At 34.3% G+C, this 21,226-nt stretch overlaps 5 protein-coding genes across 7 annotated transcripts; 3 read left to right on the top strand and 2 right to left on the bottom strand.

The window, feature by feature from the left end:
* Positions 1 to 3,984: 3,984 nt before the first annotated feature.
* On the top strand, positions 3,985 to 9,065 carry LOC141721901 (uncharacterized). 2 transcript variants are annotated; one of them, XM_074525012.1, is made up of 4 exons: positions 3,985 to 4,501; positions 6,553 to 7,002; positions 8,263 to 8,563; positions 8,680 to 9,065. In XM_074525012.1, exons 1-4 carry the CDS (start codon positions 4,094 to 4,096, stop codon positions 8,838 to 8,840), a joined length of 1,320 nt encoding a protein of 439 aa, XP_074381113.1. In that variant the 5' UTR covers positions 3,985 to 4,093; the 3' UTR covers positions 8,841 to 9,065. The 2 variants fall into 2 exon arrangements, with proteins under 2 accessions (XP_074381113.1, XP_074381114.1); XM_074525013.1 differs by having other exon boundaries at positions 8,670 to 8,804.
* Positions 9,066 to 9,843: 778 nt separating this feature from the next.
* LOC141671120 (uncharacterized) lies at positions 9,844 to 12,480 on the top strand. Its single transcript, XM_074477253.1, has 4 exons — positions 9,844 to 10,401; positions 11,027 to 11,476; positions 11,668 to 11,968; positions 12,078 to 12,480. The coding sequence occupies exons 1-4, from the start codon at positions 9,991 to 9,993 to the stop codon at positions 12,209 to 12,211; spliced, it is 1,296 nt and encodes a 431-aa protein (XP_074333354.1). The 5' UTR covers positions 9,844 to 9,990; the 3' UTR covers positions 12,212 to 12,480.
* Positions 12,481 to 13,534: 1,054 nt separating this feature from the next.
* LOC141711406 (non-specific lipid-transfer protein 1-like) lies at positions 13,535 to 13,891 on the bottom strand. Its single transcript, XM_074513840.1, has one exon. The coding sequence runs from the start codon at positions 13,889 to 13,891 to the stop codon at positions 13,535 to 13,537; it is 357 nt and encodes a 118-aa protein (XP_074369941.1).
* A 510-nt stretch (positions 13,892 to 14,401) lies between these two features.
* Positions 14,402 to 16,645, top strand: LOC141721927 (tropinone reductase-like 3). Of its 2 annotated transcripts, none has more exons than XM_074525016.1 (7): positions 14,402 to 14,507; positions 14,696 to 14,832; positions 15,020 to 15,136; positions 15,413 to 15,547; positions 15,754 to 15,879; positions 16,005 to 16,106; positions 16,207 to 16,645. In XM_074525016.1, exons 2-7 carry the CDS (start codon positions 14,698 to 14,700, stop codon positions 16,354 to 16,356), a joined length of 765 nt encoding a protein of 254 aa, XP_074381117.1. In that variant the 5' UTR covers positions 14,402 to 14,507; positions 14,696 to 14,697; the 3' UTR covers positions 16,357 to 16,645. The 2 variants fall into 2 exon arrangements, with proteins under 2 accessions (XP_074381117.1, XP_074381116.1); XM_074525015.1 differs by having other exon boundaries at positions 14,443 to 14,631.
* Positions 16,646 to 16,873: 228 nt separating this feature from the next.
* On the bottom strand, positions 16,874 to 21,226 carry LOC141671127 (putative carboxylesterase SOBER1-like). The gene is made up of 6 exons (XM_074477264.1): positions 20,925 to 21,226; positions 20,452 to 20,504; positions 19,540 to 19,663; positions 19,325 to 19,446; positions 17,477 to 17,584; positions 16,874 to 17,292 (listed from the first exon to the last, which is right to left on the bottom strand). The coding sequence occupies exons 1-6, from the start codon at positions 21,196 to 21,198 to the stop codon at positions 17,203 to 17,205; spliced, it is 771 nt and encodes a 256-aa protein (XP_074333365.1). The 5' UTR covers positions 21,199 to 21,226; the 3' UTR covers positions 16,874 to 17,202.

Below are 21,226 nucleotides of genomic sequence, written 5' to 3' on the forward strand. Positions count from 1 at the left end.
TAAATTTTATGATTTTGTCCATAATCACTGTTTCATATTATTGTTTACAATATTCCTGTAAACACTGTTTTATAATTTCTGATCCTTAATGGGATTCAAATTATTGCTGAAGTATTTTTGCTCAAAAATATCAAAAAGGTTTTGAATACAGTTGAGGAAATTTACTATTTTTATGATTCAGCAAATAATATTATAAAAGTTCTGCTCCATTGAAGATGTCGGTTTTATATCAAAAGACCACAAATATGTTAAACTGAACTTGCTGAGCATATTTTTCACTCATACTTGCCTGTTTTAAATTTAACCTTCCAGAGAGAAGTACACTGATGATGTTTACCCGTGTAATTCAAGAAAAACAGAGAAAGAAGCTTTTATAAAGATGGTTGGTCCAGGGTTTGTGGAACTAAAGTAAGTTCTATTATGCAAAGTTGTTTGTCTATATATTAGTTGTGTTATTTGTATAATTGGGCCTTGTAAACTTCTTTTCGAAGTCATACTAGTGGGTTTATTCTTGAGTTTGTAAACCATTGAAAAGAGTGTTAAAAGAAAGGAAAAATTAATTCGTGGAAATTGGATTTCTTGTTTCTAGAACTGTAACCTAAAAAGATCTTGGTGTAGTTTGGGGTCATAGATATTATATTTCAATTTTCGGTACTTGTTTATTGATTAAACATGTTATATTTTATTGAGATTTCATCGTGACGACCAAATCCTCTAACCCCGGATTTTGGGGCACTAAAGGTTGGTATCAGAACCGAGGTTATAGTAAACTAGAAATGAGAGTGTGTATGAGTGAGTATAGTTATATAAGGATTCCAGAGCTCATATCGAGTTCTTATTGGACTATCGGATATATTACCAATGATTAACTTAAAATAGACGTGCTCGTGTGAGATGGTTGTGCTGAGCTAGATAGAACGCATGGCAGTTGCAAACATCTATTGTGGAATCTTCCGAGGTTATTTCAAATCAATGAAGGTGTAGAATATCAATAAACCTTAAGAATCGGGGAAGAAGAGTTTAGAAACAAATGACGAGTCATCTGAAGAGCTGATAAAGAAGATAAGTATAAAGACCTTGGCAATACCTTCTCTTTCTATTAATTGTTTTGACATCTCTCAAAAAGAGGTATCTGTTAGAGAATATATTCCTTAACACTTGTTTTAATCATTTCTATGTTTTAAATATGCTAGAGTCAGCCGATTTCCAGGTTTTGATAGCTTTTTAAAGTTGTGATATTTGAACTTCCACTTTACTTTTATGGTGGAAAGTTTTATTGGTGATGTGGCACCAGTTGCTCATTCTATACCAGATTTATGTTTTTGGATTTCATTTCCTTCAAAAATAGCGGCTTTGAAATCTATTTTGTATTGATCCAAGGTTTGAATTAAAGAGTCATTCTAGAAACCTTTAATTATTCGTTTGATTTTGAATTCCTTTCATATTCTTTTTACTCTGACTAAGATGAACAACCTTATTTATAAGGGATGGCAGGACTCTCTGTCTGTGTGATATAAGTTAGATGGGATGGCATTACTGTTGTGTTGTGCATTACAAAAAGGTTGATACCCTTCACTTGTAAGTTTCTTAACTAAGGCACACAACATATAGTTTTCTTGATCATATTGATCTCTCAATTACTTTTATATTTTAAATAAGATTACTTCAATACTTATAATCCTATGTTCTCAAATTGTGAGATACTCGTTATGATGTAAAATTCTTTTCTTTCTAAAATTCCATAATTTTATTATCTCAAATATTCGAAGGTATGCTAATCAAGTTGAAATGAGTTAATGTCGTCAAAGTAAAGTAAGATTTTGTGACGAATTACACGAATGATGGTGAACTGCAATGCGATTAAGATATCAGTGGCGTATAATGAAGTCAATCGGTCTCTCTAGCTCTTTTCTCTCTATCTCTCTCTTTCTTTTTCTCTCTATCTCTCTCTTTTTCTCTCTCTCTATCAATGAAAGTTATCCTATTGAAAAATTGGTCAAATTTCATGAGTAAGAAATAATGACGCGGAGTGAAGCTCTTGTGATAATTGTGTCATACAAGGAATGCAAGATTTTATTTAATATTTCGAAAGTTGGAAATGGAAAATTGGCAAGAAAATCTCTAATATTCCCTTATGTTGATTCTAAGGACAGAATCTTTATAAGGGGGTAAATTGTGATATCCTGAATTTTTCAGAAATTATTAATTATTATTGTTTGAGTGTTTTATGTGATTGTCTATGTTGAAGGAATAAAATTATGGATATTTTATTCCTGTTTGTGGTCTTCCACATCAACCAGGTTATCCCTGTAAACTTCGTAAATCTATTTATGGTCTTCGTCAATCATCTCGTTGTTGCTTTGAGAATTTCTACCGTACTTTATTCACTTGGATTTCGTCCTAATAATCATGATTCTGCTCTTTTTGTATGATCTACGAGTGCTGGTCATATCTTATTGTCTTCATATATTGATGATATGATTATTACTGGTGATGATTGTGATGGTATTGAGTCATTGAAATGTGAGTTGACTCATTATTTTGCTATAAAATATTTAGGTTTTCTCTGTTACTTTTTGGGAATTGAAATTGCTCGCTCACCAAATGGGTATCTTTTGTGTCGATATAAGTACATTGCTAATTTATTTGACCGTGCACGTCTTACTGATAACAAGACTGTGGAAACTCATTTAGAGATGAATGCTAGATATTCTCCATTTGATGGTATTCCCTTAGCAGATCCTACTTTACATTGCACGATTGTTGGTAGTCTTGTTTATCTTACGGTTACTCGTCTGGATATTGCACATGATGTTCATATTTGTAGTCAATTTGTCACTTTTCCCACTACCATACATTGGGCTTCAGTTCTTCATATTCTCATATATCTTCGTGGGACTCAGTTTAAGAATTTTTTGTTTTCTTCTAACTCATCTTTAGAGTTGTGTGCTTATAGTGATGCTGATTGGGTTGGTGATCCCGAGGATTGTAAATCCACAACATGTTTTTTGTATTTTTCTTAGTGATTCTCTTATTTCATGTAATAGTAAGAAACAAGATGTTATTTCGAGATCGTCTTCAGAAGCTGAGTATCGTGTCATGGCTTCCACTACTTGTGAGATTGTTTGGTTACGTCACTTACTTGCAAATTTGGGTGTTCGCTTCCCTACTTTCTCAGTTATATTGTGATAATAAAAATGCAGTTTATATTGCACGTAATTCGGTTTTTCATGAGCGCACTAAACATATTGAGATTGATTGTCATCTTACCCGCCATCGTCTGCTGCAAGGCTGCTTTTTATTTCTTCTTCGCTTCAGATTGGTGATATTTTTACAAATGCTCACTCTATTTCGCGATTTCGTTTCTTGTCTGACAAAATTACAATGTACATTGCTGCATTATCGTGAGTTTGAGGGGATGTTAGAATATATTTATATATATATATATATATATTAGGGTATTTTCGGTATTTAGCTTATTATGATTTTCTATATAAGTCCACACATGTATTATAAATTATTATTTTTTCATCGTAGGAAATCCGCAGCCTCTACCCTTCGGGTGCGCACTAGGTAAACCCCAAGGGCTCACACAATAGTCTGCAAACCACGTCATCTATACTACTATATTAAAAACGAAATATTAAAAATTTGGTTGTTGGTCCTTGGTAATTCAATTCAGAGCCGTTAGATCAAACTGATAAAAACCGTTAGATATAATCTTAAAATTTATTAAACAAAAAGTATAAGGTTCGAATTCTATCACTAATATATTAAAATTATAATTTATATAAAAATAACTGTGATGTATTATAAAATCATTATATTATGATTATAAGATTCGAATTGTAACAATAATATATTAAAACTATATTTTACAATATATAATTATAAAAATAAGTGTGTATAGCATCGGTAATATCTCTCTTTGGAGCTCTAGAGTTAACAATTTCGTATGTTATTGCCTAACAAATTTGTATAAAAAGCTGTTTCATTTCTTCCCTGAAGTCTTTCAACCTCTTGGACACAACATTGTGCAAATATAAAAGCCAGACTTCCGTATCACTGACTCAAATAAAGGTGTTTCAAAAACATGGAAAAAGGCAAAGATGAACAAACACAAGAGCAAAGCTTATTAAGAAAAACCCCAGCATCAACCTCAACTGAAGAAAGATCAGATGACAAAAAGAGTTTGTTTACATGGGTTTTTCTTGATCAGTCCAATCTATGGCATGCTGGTCTTTCTTGGTCTATTTTCTCACTCCTTGCCATTGCTGTCCCGCTTTTATCCCACTTTGTGTACCATTTTAATAATTGTGATAGAAATCATAGGCGCCCTTTTGATTCAATTGTTCAGCTGTCTCTCTCTGTGTTGTCACTCATTTCTTTCCTCAGTTTATCATCTTTTTCAAGAAAATATGGGCTCAGAAGATTTCTTTTTCTTGATAAATTGAGTGGTGTCAGTGATCAGGTTGAAAGAAGATATATTCATGAAGTTCATGTAAGTTTTTCTATCAACTCATTTGCTTCTTTTGTTGCATATTCCATATTATGTAGATATAGATATTTAGTTTTTCAACTTCTTGATTTTCAGTTCTAGTTAAAATGTGTAATCATTATAGATTATAATTTTGAGCAAGTAGGAATTTTTCTTTAAATAACTTGGCCCCCAGTTTTCAAAAAAGACCGGCATACGATTCTGGGTAAGTTTCGACCAGTTTCTGTTTAATTAATGACATAAGGCACATATCAGGAGCCGAATTGTTGAACTCCAGCAAGAGGACAAGATTTAGAGATGCACCAACTCTCTGTCGGCCCCGAACACTTTCTGATGATCACTTGGATGTAGCTGTAACTACAGATCAGTTTAGATTAGTGTTAATGTCAGTTTGTGGGTTAGTTGTTCACATGTAATTTATATTCTATGTAATTTAGTAGTGTAAAATATTATGCCGTGTGAAATTTGGCCTTCACAGAGTTGACAAAATAATATATATAGGCAAAAATAAAGGCAGAGTAGTCCTAACATTAGGAGGACATGTGTTTGATAGATACGATGCAGCTTGACAATCTGTCTATCAAGTAGTATATTTTATGTTCATAAACTTGCTAAATTTATTCAATAATCCTTTTTAGGCCTACTCACCAAACTAAGTAATTTCCAAAAATGTTCCGAGATGATGAGTTGGCCAGTGATACTGGCCAAAAATATTTCGAGACGATGAGTTGGCTAATTTTAGTGGCGTACTTGTGTGCATAAGGATGGGGCCGAACTATTATTGGTGATGTAAATAATCAAAATTGGACACCTCAAGATTTAGGAACAATTGTGGAGAAACTTTTAAAGTCTTTTTGTTGAAATATTACCAAGTTAAAAAATTAAAAAACGGCTAAAGATAGAAACCGAGGCATTATGTCATTTTTTATTTAGCCTTGTTTGTTTGGACTTGGACTAACCTTACCTGCCCATGCTCCAATATATATAGTTAACCGAAGATAACCATGTAACTACTATACTACTTTATACACAGTGATGGACCAAAATGCCCAAATGTGAAGGTTTAACTTAGTTTTATAGAAGTTGAAATATCTCAAGTCTACACAATTCTGCAAAATCTTTAAAACAATTAGTTTGTCATAAAATATTGGTGCAAGAAAGCTTACAACACAACAATCCCCTATAAAAGCCATCAATGGATAGTAAACCCACAATCTACTAACATGAATGTGGTACAAACTCAATACTTCCAAAAGAATACCTCACTTGATCTTGTGTAATATCTATAAATTTTGCATGCTCTCTGAAACCTGCTATAGGCACCGCATCTTTCATAACCCTAATTAACTCTACTTAACTTTGGATTCTTACAAATGATAATATAAACTTACCCAAATTATCATAATTAAAATCCAACTCAAATTGATAATTCTAACTCTGAAGAACTTTTAGGTAAATTCTCCAAAAGAAGTACGTATTCCAAATTGCCATAACAAGCAACAGGTTACTTCAGATAACTTTGGTGACTGATAGATGATGCTCATCATAAAAAAACAGAAGAGTTGCACTGTTTTAACTACTATAAGATAGGCTTAAAATAATATGAAAGGAGACCCATAATGTAAACGTAAATGAGCAATTATTTAAGGTTTAACATGTCCTGTCCATGTTTGTAAGAAATCTTCAAATTTCTTTAGCAGTTTCTGTAGCCTAAATTCTCTTCTTTAATGTACTACAAGATGCAACATTGGTTTGTATTAAACACATGATTACGCTGAACTGCCGAACTGCCTTCAAATTAATATTATAAATGATTCGATCTGGTATTATGTGCCACCATAGAAAACTAGTTATACCAAAATTTTAAGTCAAATATGACCATATATATTTGTTACATAATACAGTAAGAAGAACCAATTATAGATATTTCCTCAGATGTTTTCAATGATTAATCCAAAAAGTCTCATGGCTTCTTCCTTAGTTCCTTTGTATTCTTTATGTTTCTTTTGTACCCAACTCACAGCAAAATAAATATAATTCTCTTCTCCATGCAGACCTCGATGAGGCTCCTGAGTTCATTTGTTCTTCCCTGCTTTGTTGCTGATTGCACGTACAAAATTTGGTGGTTCACGTCAGGACGAAATCAGATCCCCTATTTTGCTAATGCCTATTTGAGCAGCACAGTTGCTTGCATTTTTATGCTTTCTTCCTGGTTGTACAGAACATCAATATTCTTCCTTGTTTGCATTCTCTTCCAGTTGATATGCCACCTTCAGATACTCAAGTTGGAAGACTTTGCTCAGGTTTTCCATAAAGAATCTGATGTAGGGTTAATCTTGCTTGAACACCTGACAGTCCGAAGAAATCTTCGTATTATTAGCCATAGATTCCGGGCATTCATTTTGTTTACCCTGATCTTGGTAATGGCAAGTCAGTTTGCTTCTCTGCTCGTGACTTTAAAAAAGAGCTCTGATTTCAATATCTTTAATGGCGGAGAACTTGCGGTAATGTTTCTAACTTTCTATTTTTTCTACTTCTTGCAATTTACAAACTGTTGCAATGATTATAGAGCTTCTTCTTTACAGGAGATAGCGTTGTTTGTGTATTAAATTAAAAATCCTTGCTAGCAAATACACTTTGAGTTTTTGTGACCTTTGTTCAATGTTAAAGCTCTTTGAATAATTTCCAACTTGTTATCTTGGTTTAAATTTTAATTCCTATTGTGGATATTTAAAGAGGGTTATCAATTAAAGAGTATATATTGGAGAAAGTTATAATTATTTTCTGTATCCTTCCTTAATGTAGAAAATCTACATGATCAAACTTGATACAATGATACCAATATAACTAAATTCTTCATGTTGAACATCTCCTAAGGATTTGTGGTCTGTTATATTAGGGTCAGAGTATTAGTTAATATTTTCCTTGTACAAACAAGTAGAAGTAGCTGTCCTATGAAAGATTTAGGAGGAGAAAAAACAAATTAGAAAAGCAAGATATAGATTACACATTTATATAAACTTCAGTCTGTAATATGTGTACAAATTTCAATTTCTGAAAGGAGTCTGAGTCCGTAAGAGGGGAAACACAGACGATTCCACTTCCTAAAATTTGAAAGTTTTCCTGTTTCCTACTCTTTTTCCTTTATTGTTCCATTCTGAATCCCAGTTTAGATGGAAAAGAATTAACTTGGCAGCGGATATATTTATTAATTATCTTTTTGCTTCTTTTCCAGTGTATTGACATGCACTATCTTAGAGCAAGGTTAATGCTAATGCTATAATGGCTATAGCCATTGCTATAATTCGGCATCAAAATGTGACACTTGGTGCTAGAGTAAAACTTGTGCTCCAATGGTATTGCTAAAATGACTATATTTATTGTCGTATCCAAGTAAAAATTAATTCAATAAAGACCTATTTTTTATTAGAAGATGATGCGGATAGGATGGCTATAGCAATCTTTGATTCTAAATTTAGAATCAATTATCTATTATGCATTTTTCCATTCAGTTATAGCTATGCATTGGTAAATTTGGAATTATGTTTTAGCTATAGAACCAAATATAGCCATGCACTGGACTTGCTCTTGGGCTTTCTTCTTCATGTATAGACATAGACATTGCCACTAGGAGCATTTTATCATTTATTTAGTGTTAGGCAGTTGCTAGATGTAGTGATCCACCTACAAGGCTTCGCTCATTGTTGAAGAAGATAAGACATTTCATTATTTAGACTGCTTGCTAATGGTAATTAATGGTGCAGTTAACCTCAATTACCCTGGTGACCGGACTCTTCATATGCCTGCGTAGTGCTGCAAAAATAACACACAGAGCACAGGCTATTACGTGCCTTGCAGCAAAATGGAATGCATGTTCCACTATCAGCTCCTTTGACGACATGGAGAATGAAACCCCACGAGCTCAGATTGTTGCACCCAGGGTGGATTGTATCTTTGGAAACTCGGAATCCGATGACGAAGAAGGGGAGGAAGATGTCATAGATAATACAAATATGATGCCAATCTTTACCCGTACAATGTCCTACCAGAAGAGACAAGCTCTTGGTAAGTTTGAGCAAACATTATAACTTTTTATATTGACATATTAGGCTTATTGGCTTATGTCAGTGCTTTGTCTTTTAAAATATGACCATGTGCATAACCAGAGCAGTTTGTTGCAGTGACATACTTTGAGAACAACAAAGCGGGGATTACAGTGTTTGGATTCATGCTAGACCGGACATCACTTCGCACCATTTTTGCTATTCAGCTCTCCCTTACTCTCTGGTTGCTGAGCAAGACTATTGGATCTTCTACAATTTTCAACACTAATTTAGGATAAAAAGTCCTCCGAAGATGTTGTAGCAGGTAGGTTAATAATACCTACTTGTGTGTTTTTATACCTGTATAGCAACCACTGGTTCAGATGCTGCCTTGGACGGCCATAATAAGCTTGGGGATCAAACTCTTATATCAGAAATAACTTTAGTTCAAGTTCTCCTTGACAAAAGCTGGACAGGCAAACAATATGTTATGAAGCCGTTACCAATTTGCTGAATTAATAATATAGAACTTCAAAAAAATATGAAAAAAATTTAGGGGTGTTTGGATTAGTAATTTTGACATGGAATGGGAATCTCATTCCGGGAAGGTGGATAAATCATACTCTCCCCAACCCCAAAAATTCCGTATCATTTCCATTCTCATCCACTTCATTTCCAATTCTAATTCCCCACCGCAATCCAAACGCCCCCTTAGTTAATTCATAATTCACTTTAGTGTGAGCGCTTGAGGTACCAAAGCTAGTAGTGGTTCAAGCTAAATGATACTACCATGTTCCAATAATTTACTACTTTGATTTCCTCCTAATATGTTTCATGGCTTTCAAGCTACAAGCAAACTGAACCAAATTGCACATAACATGGCTTATACAATGTAAAGTTACTACTGTAAGCTGTCTTGAGTTGACAAACTCAACTAGTAATAAATGAAATTTAACACGTAACAAGTCTTGTTCAGAAGAAAGCTAGAAAGGACCTAGTTTAGCACGTGAGCTGGACCAATGTTTTACCGGCCCAGAACTTTATTTAACTCGAAAGATCCCATGATTAGAAAGCAATTCTATGTAAAGTGCTGCTGATCACGGGTATTCAGTTTTCTGCCACAAAACTTCAGTAAACCCATATCACCCAAACACTTGGATTTTGAGGTTGACTAGTTATTAGATGTAACGCTTAAATTTGTGTAAAGTGACATATCTGTGAAATAAATGATTTGTCAACCATCACATAGCATGAATCGGCACCTATAAAGTATTACGCGGAACATGCATGGAAGTTAAGATCTAGTGCGCAACTATATAATAAACCAAAAGGTCACGATTCGAGCCAAATTATAAGGTTTCTCGTCCCTCTCTTCTTTTTCAAAAAAAATTCAAAACTTAAGCCACACTTAACTATCACGCAAACAAAGAAACTAAATCACCAAACTCAATGGAGGAGGGTGAAGATCATCAAAAACAAGATGAACAGGTTTTAATGAAGAAAAGCACAGCATTGGCCTACTCCGAAGATCGATTGGATGAATTAAAGAGTTTCTTTGCATGGGTTTTTATTGATCAGTCGAATATATGGCGAGCTGGTCTCTCTTGGTCCATTTTCTCTCTTCTTGCCATTGCTGTTCCACTTTTATCCCACTTTGTGTTCCATTGCAATACCTGTGATCGTAATCATAGGCGCCCTTTCGGTTCGATTGTTCAGTTGTCTCTGTCTGTTTTCTCTATTCTTTCTTTCATTAGTTTATCTTCTTTTGCAAAAAAGTATGGGCTCAGAAGATTTCTCTTTCTGGATAAATTGTGTGGTGTTAGTGCCAAGGTTCAAAGAGGTTATGCTCAACAGGTTCATGTAAGTTGCTTGATCATTTGCTTCACTTTTTTTTACAATTCACATGATCAAAAGTCATAATCATCAAGTTTAATACAGTACATTTGTTTGATCATAATAATTCATGATTAGAAAGGTCTAACCTCTAGTCGACTAAAGTTTATATAGATAGCATGCTCGAGGAGGTCAGCTCGTAGTAGATATTACGTTCCACTTGACTTAGAGAGATGACTTATAATTCAATTTTAGCTGAAATGAATTCGAGTATTTTAAGAACCGAACTCGAGTATTAAAGTAATGAATAATCTGATCGTTAGTATCCCTATTATGTCCTCTAGAATCTATGTTTGCGAAGTTTACATGTAAGGCTAGATTACAGAAGAGGAAAGTATGCTTATGGCTATAACATTTGATGATCATACATGAGTTTCTTCTTCATGTCAAGATGAGTAACATGAAATGTTAAAGTTTAGACATGTAATGGTTATTATCATTTGATGTGTATATTGTAGACAGTGAAGAGATAAACTAAGATATTGCTTCAAATGCTTTCTAATGATTAGGTTTAAAACACCTTATCAGGAATTCCTTCATATTCCTTTGCACCAATCATGTGGCAAATAAAAATAATTTTCTTCTGGTGCAGACATCAATGAGGCTCCTGTGCGCGTTTGTTTTTCCCTGCTTTGCTGCTGACTGTATCTACAAAATTTGGTGGTTCACCTCAGGACGAAATCAGATTCCGTATCTCATAAATGCATATCTAAGCAGTACAGTTGCTTGTGTCCTTTTGCTTTTTTCCTGGCTGTACAGAACATCCATATTCTTCCTTGTATGCGTTCTTTTCCGGTTGATATGCTATCTTCAGATCCTCAGGTTGGAAGACTTTGCTCAGGTTTTCCATAAAGAATCTGATGTGGGATTAATCTTGCTTGAACACCTGACAATCCGAAAGAATCTTCGTATTATTAGCCATAGGTTCCGGATATTCATCTTGTTGACTCTGATCTTGGTAACAGCAAGTCAGTTTGCGTCTCTGCTTGTGACATTAGAGGCTGGATCTGAAGTCAATATCTTTAATGCTGGAGAACTTGCGGTAATATTTATTTTTCCTCAACTCTTTACCTGACAATTTACAAACTTGTGTATAGATTATAAATTCTTATCATTGAAACAAATAGTCTCATCATCTTTTAAAATTCAAAATCGTTACTAGTAATTCTAATTGTTCTCTTTGGATACACTACTTGGATGTTTGCTCATTGTAACTTGTTTTACTTGTTGCAGCTAACCTCAATGACCCTTGTGGCCGGACTCTTCATATGCCTGCGTAGTGCTGCAAAAATTACACACAGAGCACAGGCTATTACATGCCTTGCAGCAAAATGGCATGCATGTTCCACAATCAACTCCTTTGACGAAGTGGATGATGACAATCCAAGAGCTCATATTGTTGCACCTAGGATGGATTATATCAATGGACACTGGGAATCGGATCACGAAGAAGGCGATGAAGATGATATAGATAATACAAACATGATGCCAGTTTTTACTTATACAATGTCCTACCAGAAGCGACAAGCTCTTGGTGAGTTTAAACAGATCTAATAATTTTATCAATTCGATAAATTAGGCTTATCTATGTAATTTTTCGTTTAAAATAACAATATGCATAATTTGATAAAAATTTGTTGCAGTGACATACTTTGAAAACAACAAAGCGGGAATCACAGTGTTCGGATTTATGTTAGACCGGACATCACTTCATACTATTATTGCAATTCAGATGTCCCTTACTCTTTGGTTGCTGAACAAGACAATTGGTATTTAGTGTTCGTCTTTCTACGAAGCAAGAATTTTCTCTGGTCTTCTTGTCTAGATAGGTCTAGAGTCCTGCATTATAATATCTTTCTGCATTATAATTGTTGCAATATGAGCTTATTCTCCGAGGACTTAGGTTTTGTTTGGGATTGCAGTTAAAAATTGTTGTGCTCTTAAAAAAAGTGCTGCTGGAAAAAGTGTTGTTGTAAAAATCAGATTACTGTTTGGTAATTTTTTTGATACGTATATGTTTTGATGCAAAAAATTAAAAATAATGATGTTTTTGGTAAGATTTGATGGTGAAATTAACATCTGCTTCCCGCAACAGCTGAAAAGCAGCTTTTTCTAAAAGCATGGGTGACTTACTTTCTCTAACGGCAGCTTTTAAGCCAAAAGCACTTTTCAGAAAAGTAGCTTTTAAATTTTACCAAACAGTTTGGGATTGCTGTTAAAAATTGTTGTGCTGTTAGAAAAAGTACTTCTGGAAAAAGTGCTGTTGTAAAAATCAGATGACTGTTTGGTAATTTTGTTGATACGTATATGTTTTGATGCAAAAATTAAAAATAATGATGCTTTTGGTAAGATTTGATGGTGAAATCAGCATCTGCTTCCCGCAACAGCTGAAGCAGCTTTTTCTAAAAGCATGGGGGAACTTGTTTTCTCTAACAGCAGCTTTTAAGCCAAAAGCACTTTTCAGAAAAGCAGCTTTTAAATTTTACCAAACAGTTTTTTAACTGTTTTTCAGCAAAAAACTGTTGTTGCTGTCTGCAACAGCAATACCAAACACACCCTTAAATACTCTATATTGTTGCATAAAAAGCATTAAAAGATTGCATAAAACGTGTAATGTTTCTCACTTGCGGCCAAATATACATTTTGTGCTTCAAGAGTTGAGAGGCTTGATTTATAGTTGTTACTTGTTACATAGAAAAAGTAAATGGATCCAGGATCTCTGACTGGAACTTTATGCTGTGTGCAAAGGATGGATGCATAGATGTAAATTAAACATAACAACAAATTATGACGTTGCACACAATAGATAACGCGTTGAGTAAATGTAATCGGTTCACACACAAATCGTTATAGATAATTCCTAAATAGCTGTTCCTTCAAGTTTGTTTTATTCTAAGCTGCTTGAGATTTTCAAAAAGGAAAACGAAATAAGAGTAGGCTGCATGAAATTCTTCAGAAGCACATTGTATTCAAAGAATCAGGACTAGAACATTATAGAACATACATTGTAGGTATCCAACTCCACTAGTTTCAAGAATTATAGTGAAATTACAATGAAACGCACACTTTAAAGCTGGATTTGCACCAATATACTGGCATATCAGCAGTCAACGTCACGACTGATTGGAGTTTTAAGGTTGCAGAGGACGGGAAGTTGATAGGCTCTATTAAAATCAGTAGGAGGAGTAACAGCAAATTTCTTTATACAAGAACAAAACTCTGATTTATCTGATAACGAATTCATAGCCATATTATCTAGACCTTGTGCTGCAGTGCAACAATCAGGACCTGGATCCGGAGTTCCATCAAACAGATAACTAATACATGGAATTAACTGCGACAAGCAACTATTATAATCGATACCTCCAACCACAGAAGGGACCGAAGAAAGAGATAAAATGACTATCATCATCAATATTGTCGTCCCTGTCAAGCAATTAATCGACTTTTTGCCCATTTTTATCGTATGATGAGAGACCTTTTTTCTTTGAAAATTTAGAAAATTGATGAGCCTTGACAATGCAATGATCCCCTATTTATAGTTCATGCGTCTGTAATACGTTCACACTAGTACAATATTATGGTCTTCTTCGAAGTTTGACATTTCCATGCACATATGTTGACTTGTATATGAATGATGATGTTGTTGGATTGGAAAACAGTGGAATCATCTTACACGGCTTCTGTTACACTTGTTTTCACCAAGAAACTGATAGCAGATCACAAGAAAACTAATGCTATAATATGCATACATCTAATCTGCAATATATGGTGATTAATATTTATTGTTCAGATTGCAAGTAATAGAAGACATTGTTGGTGAAGTTTTGGAGGTTGGAAGATGGCAGTTACAAATAATAGAATGTATACCATATATGGTAACAGTTGGAAAGTTTAATTTAATGTGTAGGAGTGTGTGATATCATCTGTATTGTTATAGATAATGCAGCTTACAAAGTAAAACTAGAATTTCATTTAAACTATTGACAACCTTTTAAAGATGTTTTTGTATTATAACATGCATATCAGTATGCAGTTGTAAAAAAAATGCAGACTGATTATCTGTAATTTAGGTAATATGTAATTACTAGGAAAACTAGAGTAAGACAAAATTCTTGTCTCTCTGCCAGCAGATCATGTTAGCTAGATAACATATTCTGAATAGCCTATTATTTGACGTGGCTCCCTAGAGAAAAGGTGGTGACCCTTTGTCTAGTTTCTTCTAATTTAAACTAGCATTACATTGTGTTGAACTTTGTAGGCATGGAAATGAAAATTGCAAAGAGATTTGAAGGAAAGGTGGTGATTGTCTCGGCTTCAACACAGGGCATTGGGTTTGGCATCGCCGAGCGCCTTGGACTAGAAGGTGCCTCCATTGTCATCTCTTCTCGGAAACAGGTTTCTTTTGCAGTCCGAGTCACTTATGTTTTCTGTTGAATCAATGGTTTTGTTCCCTTTTTGTTTGGACACATTTTGGCTTGCTTCACATAGTTAAATGCATATGATAATTATTCCAATGGACTGATAATTTTATGTTTTACCCCAAGTGAGTTCAAGTGCTGTTGGTTTTTAAATGGTTTTATAGAATAACGTAGACGAGGCAGTGGAAAAACTGAAGGCCCGAGGAGTGGAAGTAACGGGATTGGTGTGTCACGTATCAAATGCTCGACAAAGAAAGAATCTCGTTGACACCACAGTTCAGGTTAATTCAAATTTACTTGATCTTGTTCATAATATGTTCAAGGACAAAGATTATTCCTCACTTGCCTAAGGTTGTTGGTCTGAGACTGTGTACTCTGATTTGTTCTGTCTCGGAATGATTGATGCTTTCTGTTATGCTGTAAACAAAGATGCTGCTCATGAATGTCAATTGGTTGTGTCATTGTGCTGAAGTTGTTTAGAATTCCAGAAAATTCTTACTCTGATATCATTGTTCGCCTGGTTTTATGACCTTGAGAGAATCAATTATTTTTTTCAGAAATACGGAAAAATAGATGTGGTGGTTTCCAATGCTGCTACAAATCCATCTACTCGCAGCATTTTGGACAGTGAAGAATCGCTACTCGATAAGCTTTGGGAAATTAATGTGAAAAGTGGTATACTGCTAGTAAAGGTAAAGTCCGCAGAGTATAATTTCGTTACAATGTCAAGATGCTCACTAATAACCTTGTTACTAGTAAAGTTTCATATCAATTAGCAAAAAAGAAGAGAAAAGTCTCAAATCACTTTCCCTTTGATGTTCTGGCAATTGCTTAGTAAAAATTCAATTTTACCTTCTATTTTACTTGGGTTTTCTCCATTTTCTTCTTTCCATTGCAGGATGCAGCTCCGTTCTTGAGCAAAGGCTCGTCTGTTATTTTCATTTCCTCAGTTAGTGCGTACAGTCCAGGTTTGTTTATGGGGATGTACTCAGTTACAAAAACAACTCTCCTTGCGCTTACGAAGGTAATGGATGACAGCTTTCTGATGACTAATGTTAAAGTTCAATATTCTTCTTTAGTAATATTCCTGTATTGATTACTGTTTATGCACATCTAATGAGAAATACTGACTTGTTGATCTTGTTAAAGGCCCTAGCATCCGAGATGGCCCCTGATACTCGTGTAAACTGTATAGCACCTGGTTTTGTACCCACACGGATGAATGATTACATCTCAAGAAATGACCTACTTGTAAGTTTCTAGGTTTTGGTTCAGCTAACTGTTTCCTGATGATGACTGATTCTTCTAGACCACTTTCTTTTACTGATTTTTTTCGTGGCCTTGCGAGTAGAGAAAGGCCATCGAGGAGAAAATGTTAATGGAAGGATTTGGAACGACACAAGACATGGCGTCTGCCACTGCATTTTTGGCTTCAGATGATGCTTCATTCATCACAGGAGAAACATTGGTGGTTGCTGGTGGAATGCCTTCCAGGCTTTAGATATCACTTTCCTTTGCAATATGCTCCTTGTTAGTCTAAACTTGCAACTTAGTATTAATATTTTAGTTTTGGCGAGTCCTCTTTATCTTCACATTTAATATGAATCATCTAAAATGTTATCAATTTCTTGTTCCGAACGCTCCCTCGTTTGTCTTCCAGTTCCACATTAAAGAATAACCCTGACATTGTCAGTTTTCTTTGATAATATCGGCATCTCTTCAATGTATTTAGTAACTTCTTTAACCTCATTCAAATTAGTTTAGCGACTGTAACTGAAGAAAAGCATTAAACCGTCAACAAGTTTTGAGAATAAGAACTACTGTGCTGCACCTTTGCAAATATTGTGCTTAAACTTCCTTTAATGTGAAGAATGCTTGTTCTCACTGTTCTCTTATTTCTCAAGTGTGAGATGGTCAATTAGTATTAGTTATTATCCTTTTATTGTCATCTACTAGCATTGGCCACTTCAGATCCACAGCAAGACTCAAATAAATAATAAACTCGTAATTCAAATAGATAATAAGCAAGGTAAGATGGAATTTATATTCTCAATAACTTCAAGTCTTTAACATCCGGACTGCATTTATCGATACAATAGGACTATCTGTCCAAGGTTTGAACAAATAAAGCACGGATATAATGTAGGATTGCTTAAATATTTAGCAACCACCAAAAGTCTAAAAACTGTTAAAGTTGAGAACATAACTAAAATTCATCTTGATATATCTATACTTTGTCCAACTAGTATTAGAACAGAAGTAATCAACATTGTACACTCTAGGATGACAATCATGGAAATGCAACACTCTAGGATCAGAATCATGGAAATGCACGGGAGCTTAACATTCACGAAGAACCTTGCATACGAGGCTTTATCCATGATTCCAAGTATCGGAGCTCCTCATTACTAATTGAATGAGCAAGACCTGGGTATGCCTGCAATTGGTGACATCCACATTCATCAGCAGTATACTCTCCAATGCATATGCCAGGCTTTGGCCCATTTGCACAAATATGATTCAAATTTAATAATTTTTGTCCAGAAAAATAATTTTTATTATAGAGCAGACAAATAATTCTAAATAGCCTGTTTTGTGAATTGCTGAACATAATATAATACCTTGAACTCGCAGCTCATTCCAGCCTGCTCAAGAAAGGGGGGACCTGCCTGTCCAGCTTCAAACAATACTGTTTTGTCTGCCATGCCATGAGACCACAAGATAGGTGTCTGCAGATAAGCTTGATATTATTTACCAATCTGAAGGACAAAATATATTGAAAAAGAACTCCATAAAGTGAAAGTAATACATCCGTACTCTTTATTTACGAGATTTATTTACCTGGTTTCACATCTTTATTTTTACACCAACACATCCTAATTTCAGGCTCAACTCTCTATAACTACATATTGAAATAGTACATACTAATTTTATCTATTATCAGCTACACAAGTAAAAATTTACTTATCATCGATTCATGCAAGATATACAAACGAAATTAAAAATATACAAATATCTTAATATCAACTATTTGTCTATGCTATAACAACACCCAATTTCTTGATTATCTACTCCATTACAAATAAGTAATTTATTTCTATATACATATGGTTGTAAAAATCGGTAATCGGCACTAATCGGTTTAGGTACCGATAACTGATTAATCGGTAATTCGGGGATTATTCGGAACAAAGATCGGATGCATTTAAATATGTTCTAGGAATAATTAATATTTTGACCTTGTTTAATATTAAATATAACAATTAAAATGATTCATAAAGATTAATCGGATTTTAAAAATTGAATCGGCCAAATATTTTTTTAAGAATTAAACAGGGATTTTTAGAACACTGTATATATGTAATATATTATAAATAGTGAATCATTTTCAGCTAAACTGAGATAATAACTGTTCAAATTTAAATTTTAAAATTAGGAGTTAGAACCGATTAATATCAGTAATAATTTAAAGAAATTAATATTAAATATCAGCCCATGCGAAAAAAGTGGAGATATGCATGTCATATCAATCTTGCGAACCACTGTGTACCGGCACTACGACTTTAAATGAAGTTCAGTAAATAACAAAGGCCTAAAAGTGATGAAGGTCGTCAATACACTTGCAATATGCGGTAAATAAAATGAAAAATGGTGTAACTCTTAACGGAAAACAGCAAGTAAACACTGGTAATTGGTAACCCCCTGCTCTGTTTATCACTTTTAAAATTGAGAAAACACACACAAAAATATCCTTTTCCTTGGCTGAATGTTAGCCATACAACAATGTTGCTACTACTAGATTTCCCTAGTAAAAGCTTTTGAAATACCAGCTAGGGTTTAGATCATTAAACTGCACAAAACCATCCAATCCACCTGATGTCCTGATCACAATAACGAGTATGAAAAACAAAATGCGGACATATGCATATAGGAGGAAACTGGGAGCCGCTTTAAAGTTTAAACACGGTATTTTCATCATTTCTAATAGGACATGGTCTTTTGTACTTATGATTATTGGTATGTTACTTTTTCCAAACTTGTTCCCCTCAAAGTTCACAGAACAGTATCTCACGACCTACATACATATACTTGAAGTTATCAACAAACCCAAATTGGCCACCAGATCAACATTCCTAATACACACTGATTCCCTGGATTGGAAGCTTTTTAGACTAGGATTGTGCTCATTGTAGCTTAAAAGCTGATACCCCGTATTTAAGAATCATGGCAGACTTTAAGATCGAGAAATGACATTTAGTTTAAGGCACAGAGTAATTTGACATCAACACTGGAGTCCCTCTCTTTAAACACAACTGCTAACCTCATTGACATGCTAGACATATATTGGGCAATGGGCATACTTGTTGACGTAAATGAATCATGAAAGTGCTATAAATTATAAAATATGTTTACTAATTATTACTGAACGAGGACAAAAGCTCAGAAACCATTAGCTTGTAAGAAATTACCTTCTTTGCCTCTGGTGTCATTTGTTCTATGAACGAAGAATTTAAGGGGACCCATCCGCTAAATATGGCTCCTCCTCCTAAAGTTTTTGGGTAAAGTAAAGTACTTGCCAAGGTCAAGGCACCTGCAACACTCAATGAAATGTTAACAGTAAGAACAAAGACATGCATACGCATTTTCCAAGTGGAACCAGGGACAAAATGAGAGAAAAAGAGACCTCCTTGACTAAACCCACAAACAAACACATTATTAGGATTTGTCCCTGCAGCTACCTCCTTGTCTATCATAGCATGCACATATTGAACTGCTTTCAGAACCGAACTTTCATCTCTTGGAGAATCCTAATATGATGAAGATAATGCAAAACGAAAAATGTGTTTATAATCAGTAGGATAATTTAGTTACACACGAAAGAATTTATTTAACGCATAGTCAAAAGAAAATGCAGCAAATATAACATGCTTGTGGTTAAAGTACAACACTTTCTTCTGTGGGGAGCTATCGAAGAAGTAAAAAAGACATGTGATTCAGAAGGTGTTCCTCAAATTCAAGAATAATTAAAAAGTGTAAAGAATTTTTTATCCATTTCTTACCATATAGCAATTTTAAACTTTATCATGTACCTCGTAGACATCAAAAATATATATTGGGTACAAGTAAGTTGTTAAGTCTGTTTGGATCAAAAGATTTTAAACGGGAAAATGGGAAAGGGAATGAGATTTTTATAAATGTTTGTATAGAAATCTCATCCTCATTCCTATTCTAAAGGTTGAAATCACATCTCATAAGCCTTTTAATAGTTTCACCTCCTCTTAGGATAGTGCCATTCAAGTCAAAAAGACCTTGTGGAACTAGAACAGACTGTCATGGAGATAACAGTAATTTTTACACGTCAGCGGTTTGTGAAAGTAATATTGATTCTCGGAGACTGTAGGTCATCTTTATTTCTTCATAGCTTGTATTCTTTGGATCTCCTTAACCATCCTTTCTTTATGTTGCCTGTCTAATTTTATAGGCACTCCAATTTTTTATATATCATGATATAAGTTTTAAGCTTTATTTGTGATTTACAAATGAATATCGTTACAGTACGGCTCTAATGAGAAATAGAGATGACGAGAAAACTTACTGCTGTTACAGGTATCTCGAGAATGTCAAACCATGAGGGCATCACATGACCATCTACAAAGAAACATGTTAATATGTAGCTTAAAGACTAACACGTAAAACAGGAAAACCAATGCCCAGATCAAATCCATTAAAAAAATGTAATTCTTAACACCAATATACATAATAATAAACTTATAAGTTGAAACAACACAACTATATTTACAGCCAACACTACTTGGTCTATTTCCCCATTTTCCCAACTTAACAATTCTCCGAAAAACAGTACTCCCGCTCGAAAACTTGCAATTTTCTTCATTAGTACAGAAATTCCTCAAAGATTCAATCTTTAACAACTAATCCCGATCAAATTCATCAAACACATGTAATTAATTCCTATAAATTCAAACAAACTCAATACAAGAACAATAAAGCTCAAAAACGAAAACCCAGAACTTAAAAAATATATACATACAAAGAAAAACAAATACTTACAATTACAAGTAACTGGAGTGGAAGGAGCAGAAGGAAAAGACCATTTAGTATTCTTGAACGGAGGAGATGTGAAAAGGGTTTTAATGGGTTCGTTAGCAGGACCCGAATCACCTAACCCATGAAGCCACAAAATAAAGCTACGAGTAGCCATTGTGTAATTTGAAGATGATTTTTTATCTGGGTTTGGTTCAGATTGTAAAAATATGAACAAGATAGTAATAGTGCAGGTGAGTATCAGAACGCTAATTGGCTTTGCTAACAAAGTGCAATTCATGGGAGCATCATTGTTTTCATTTTCTTGG

This window comes from Apium graveolens, chromosome 1, assembly GCF_009905375.1.
Source record: "Apium graveolens cultivar Ventura chromosome 1, ASM990537v1, whole genome shotgun sequence".
Classification (NCBI taxonomy): Eukaryota; Viridiplantae; Streptophyta; class Magnoliopsida; order Apiales; family Apiaceae; genus Apium; species Apium graveolens.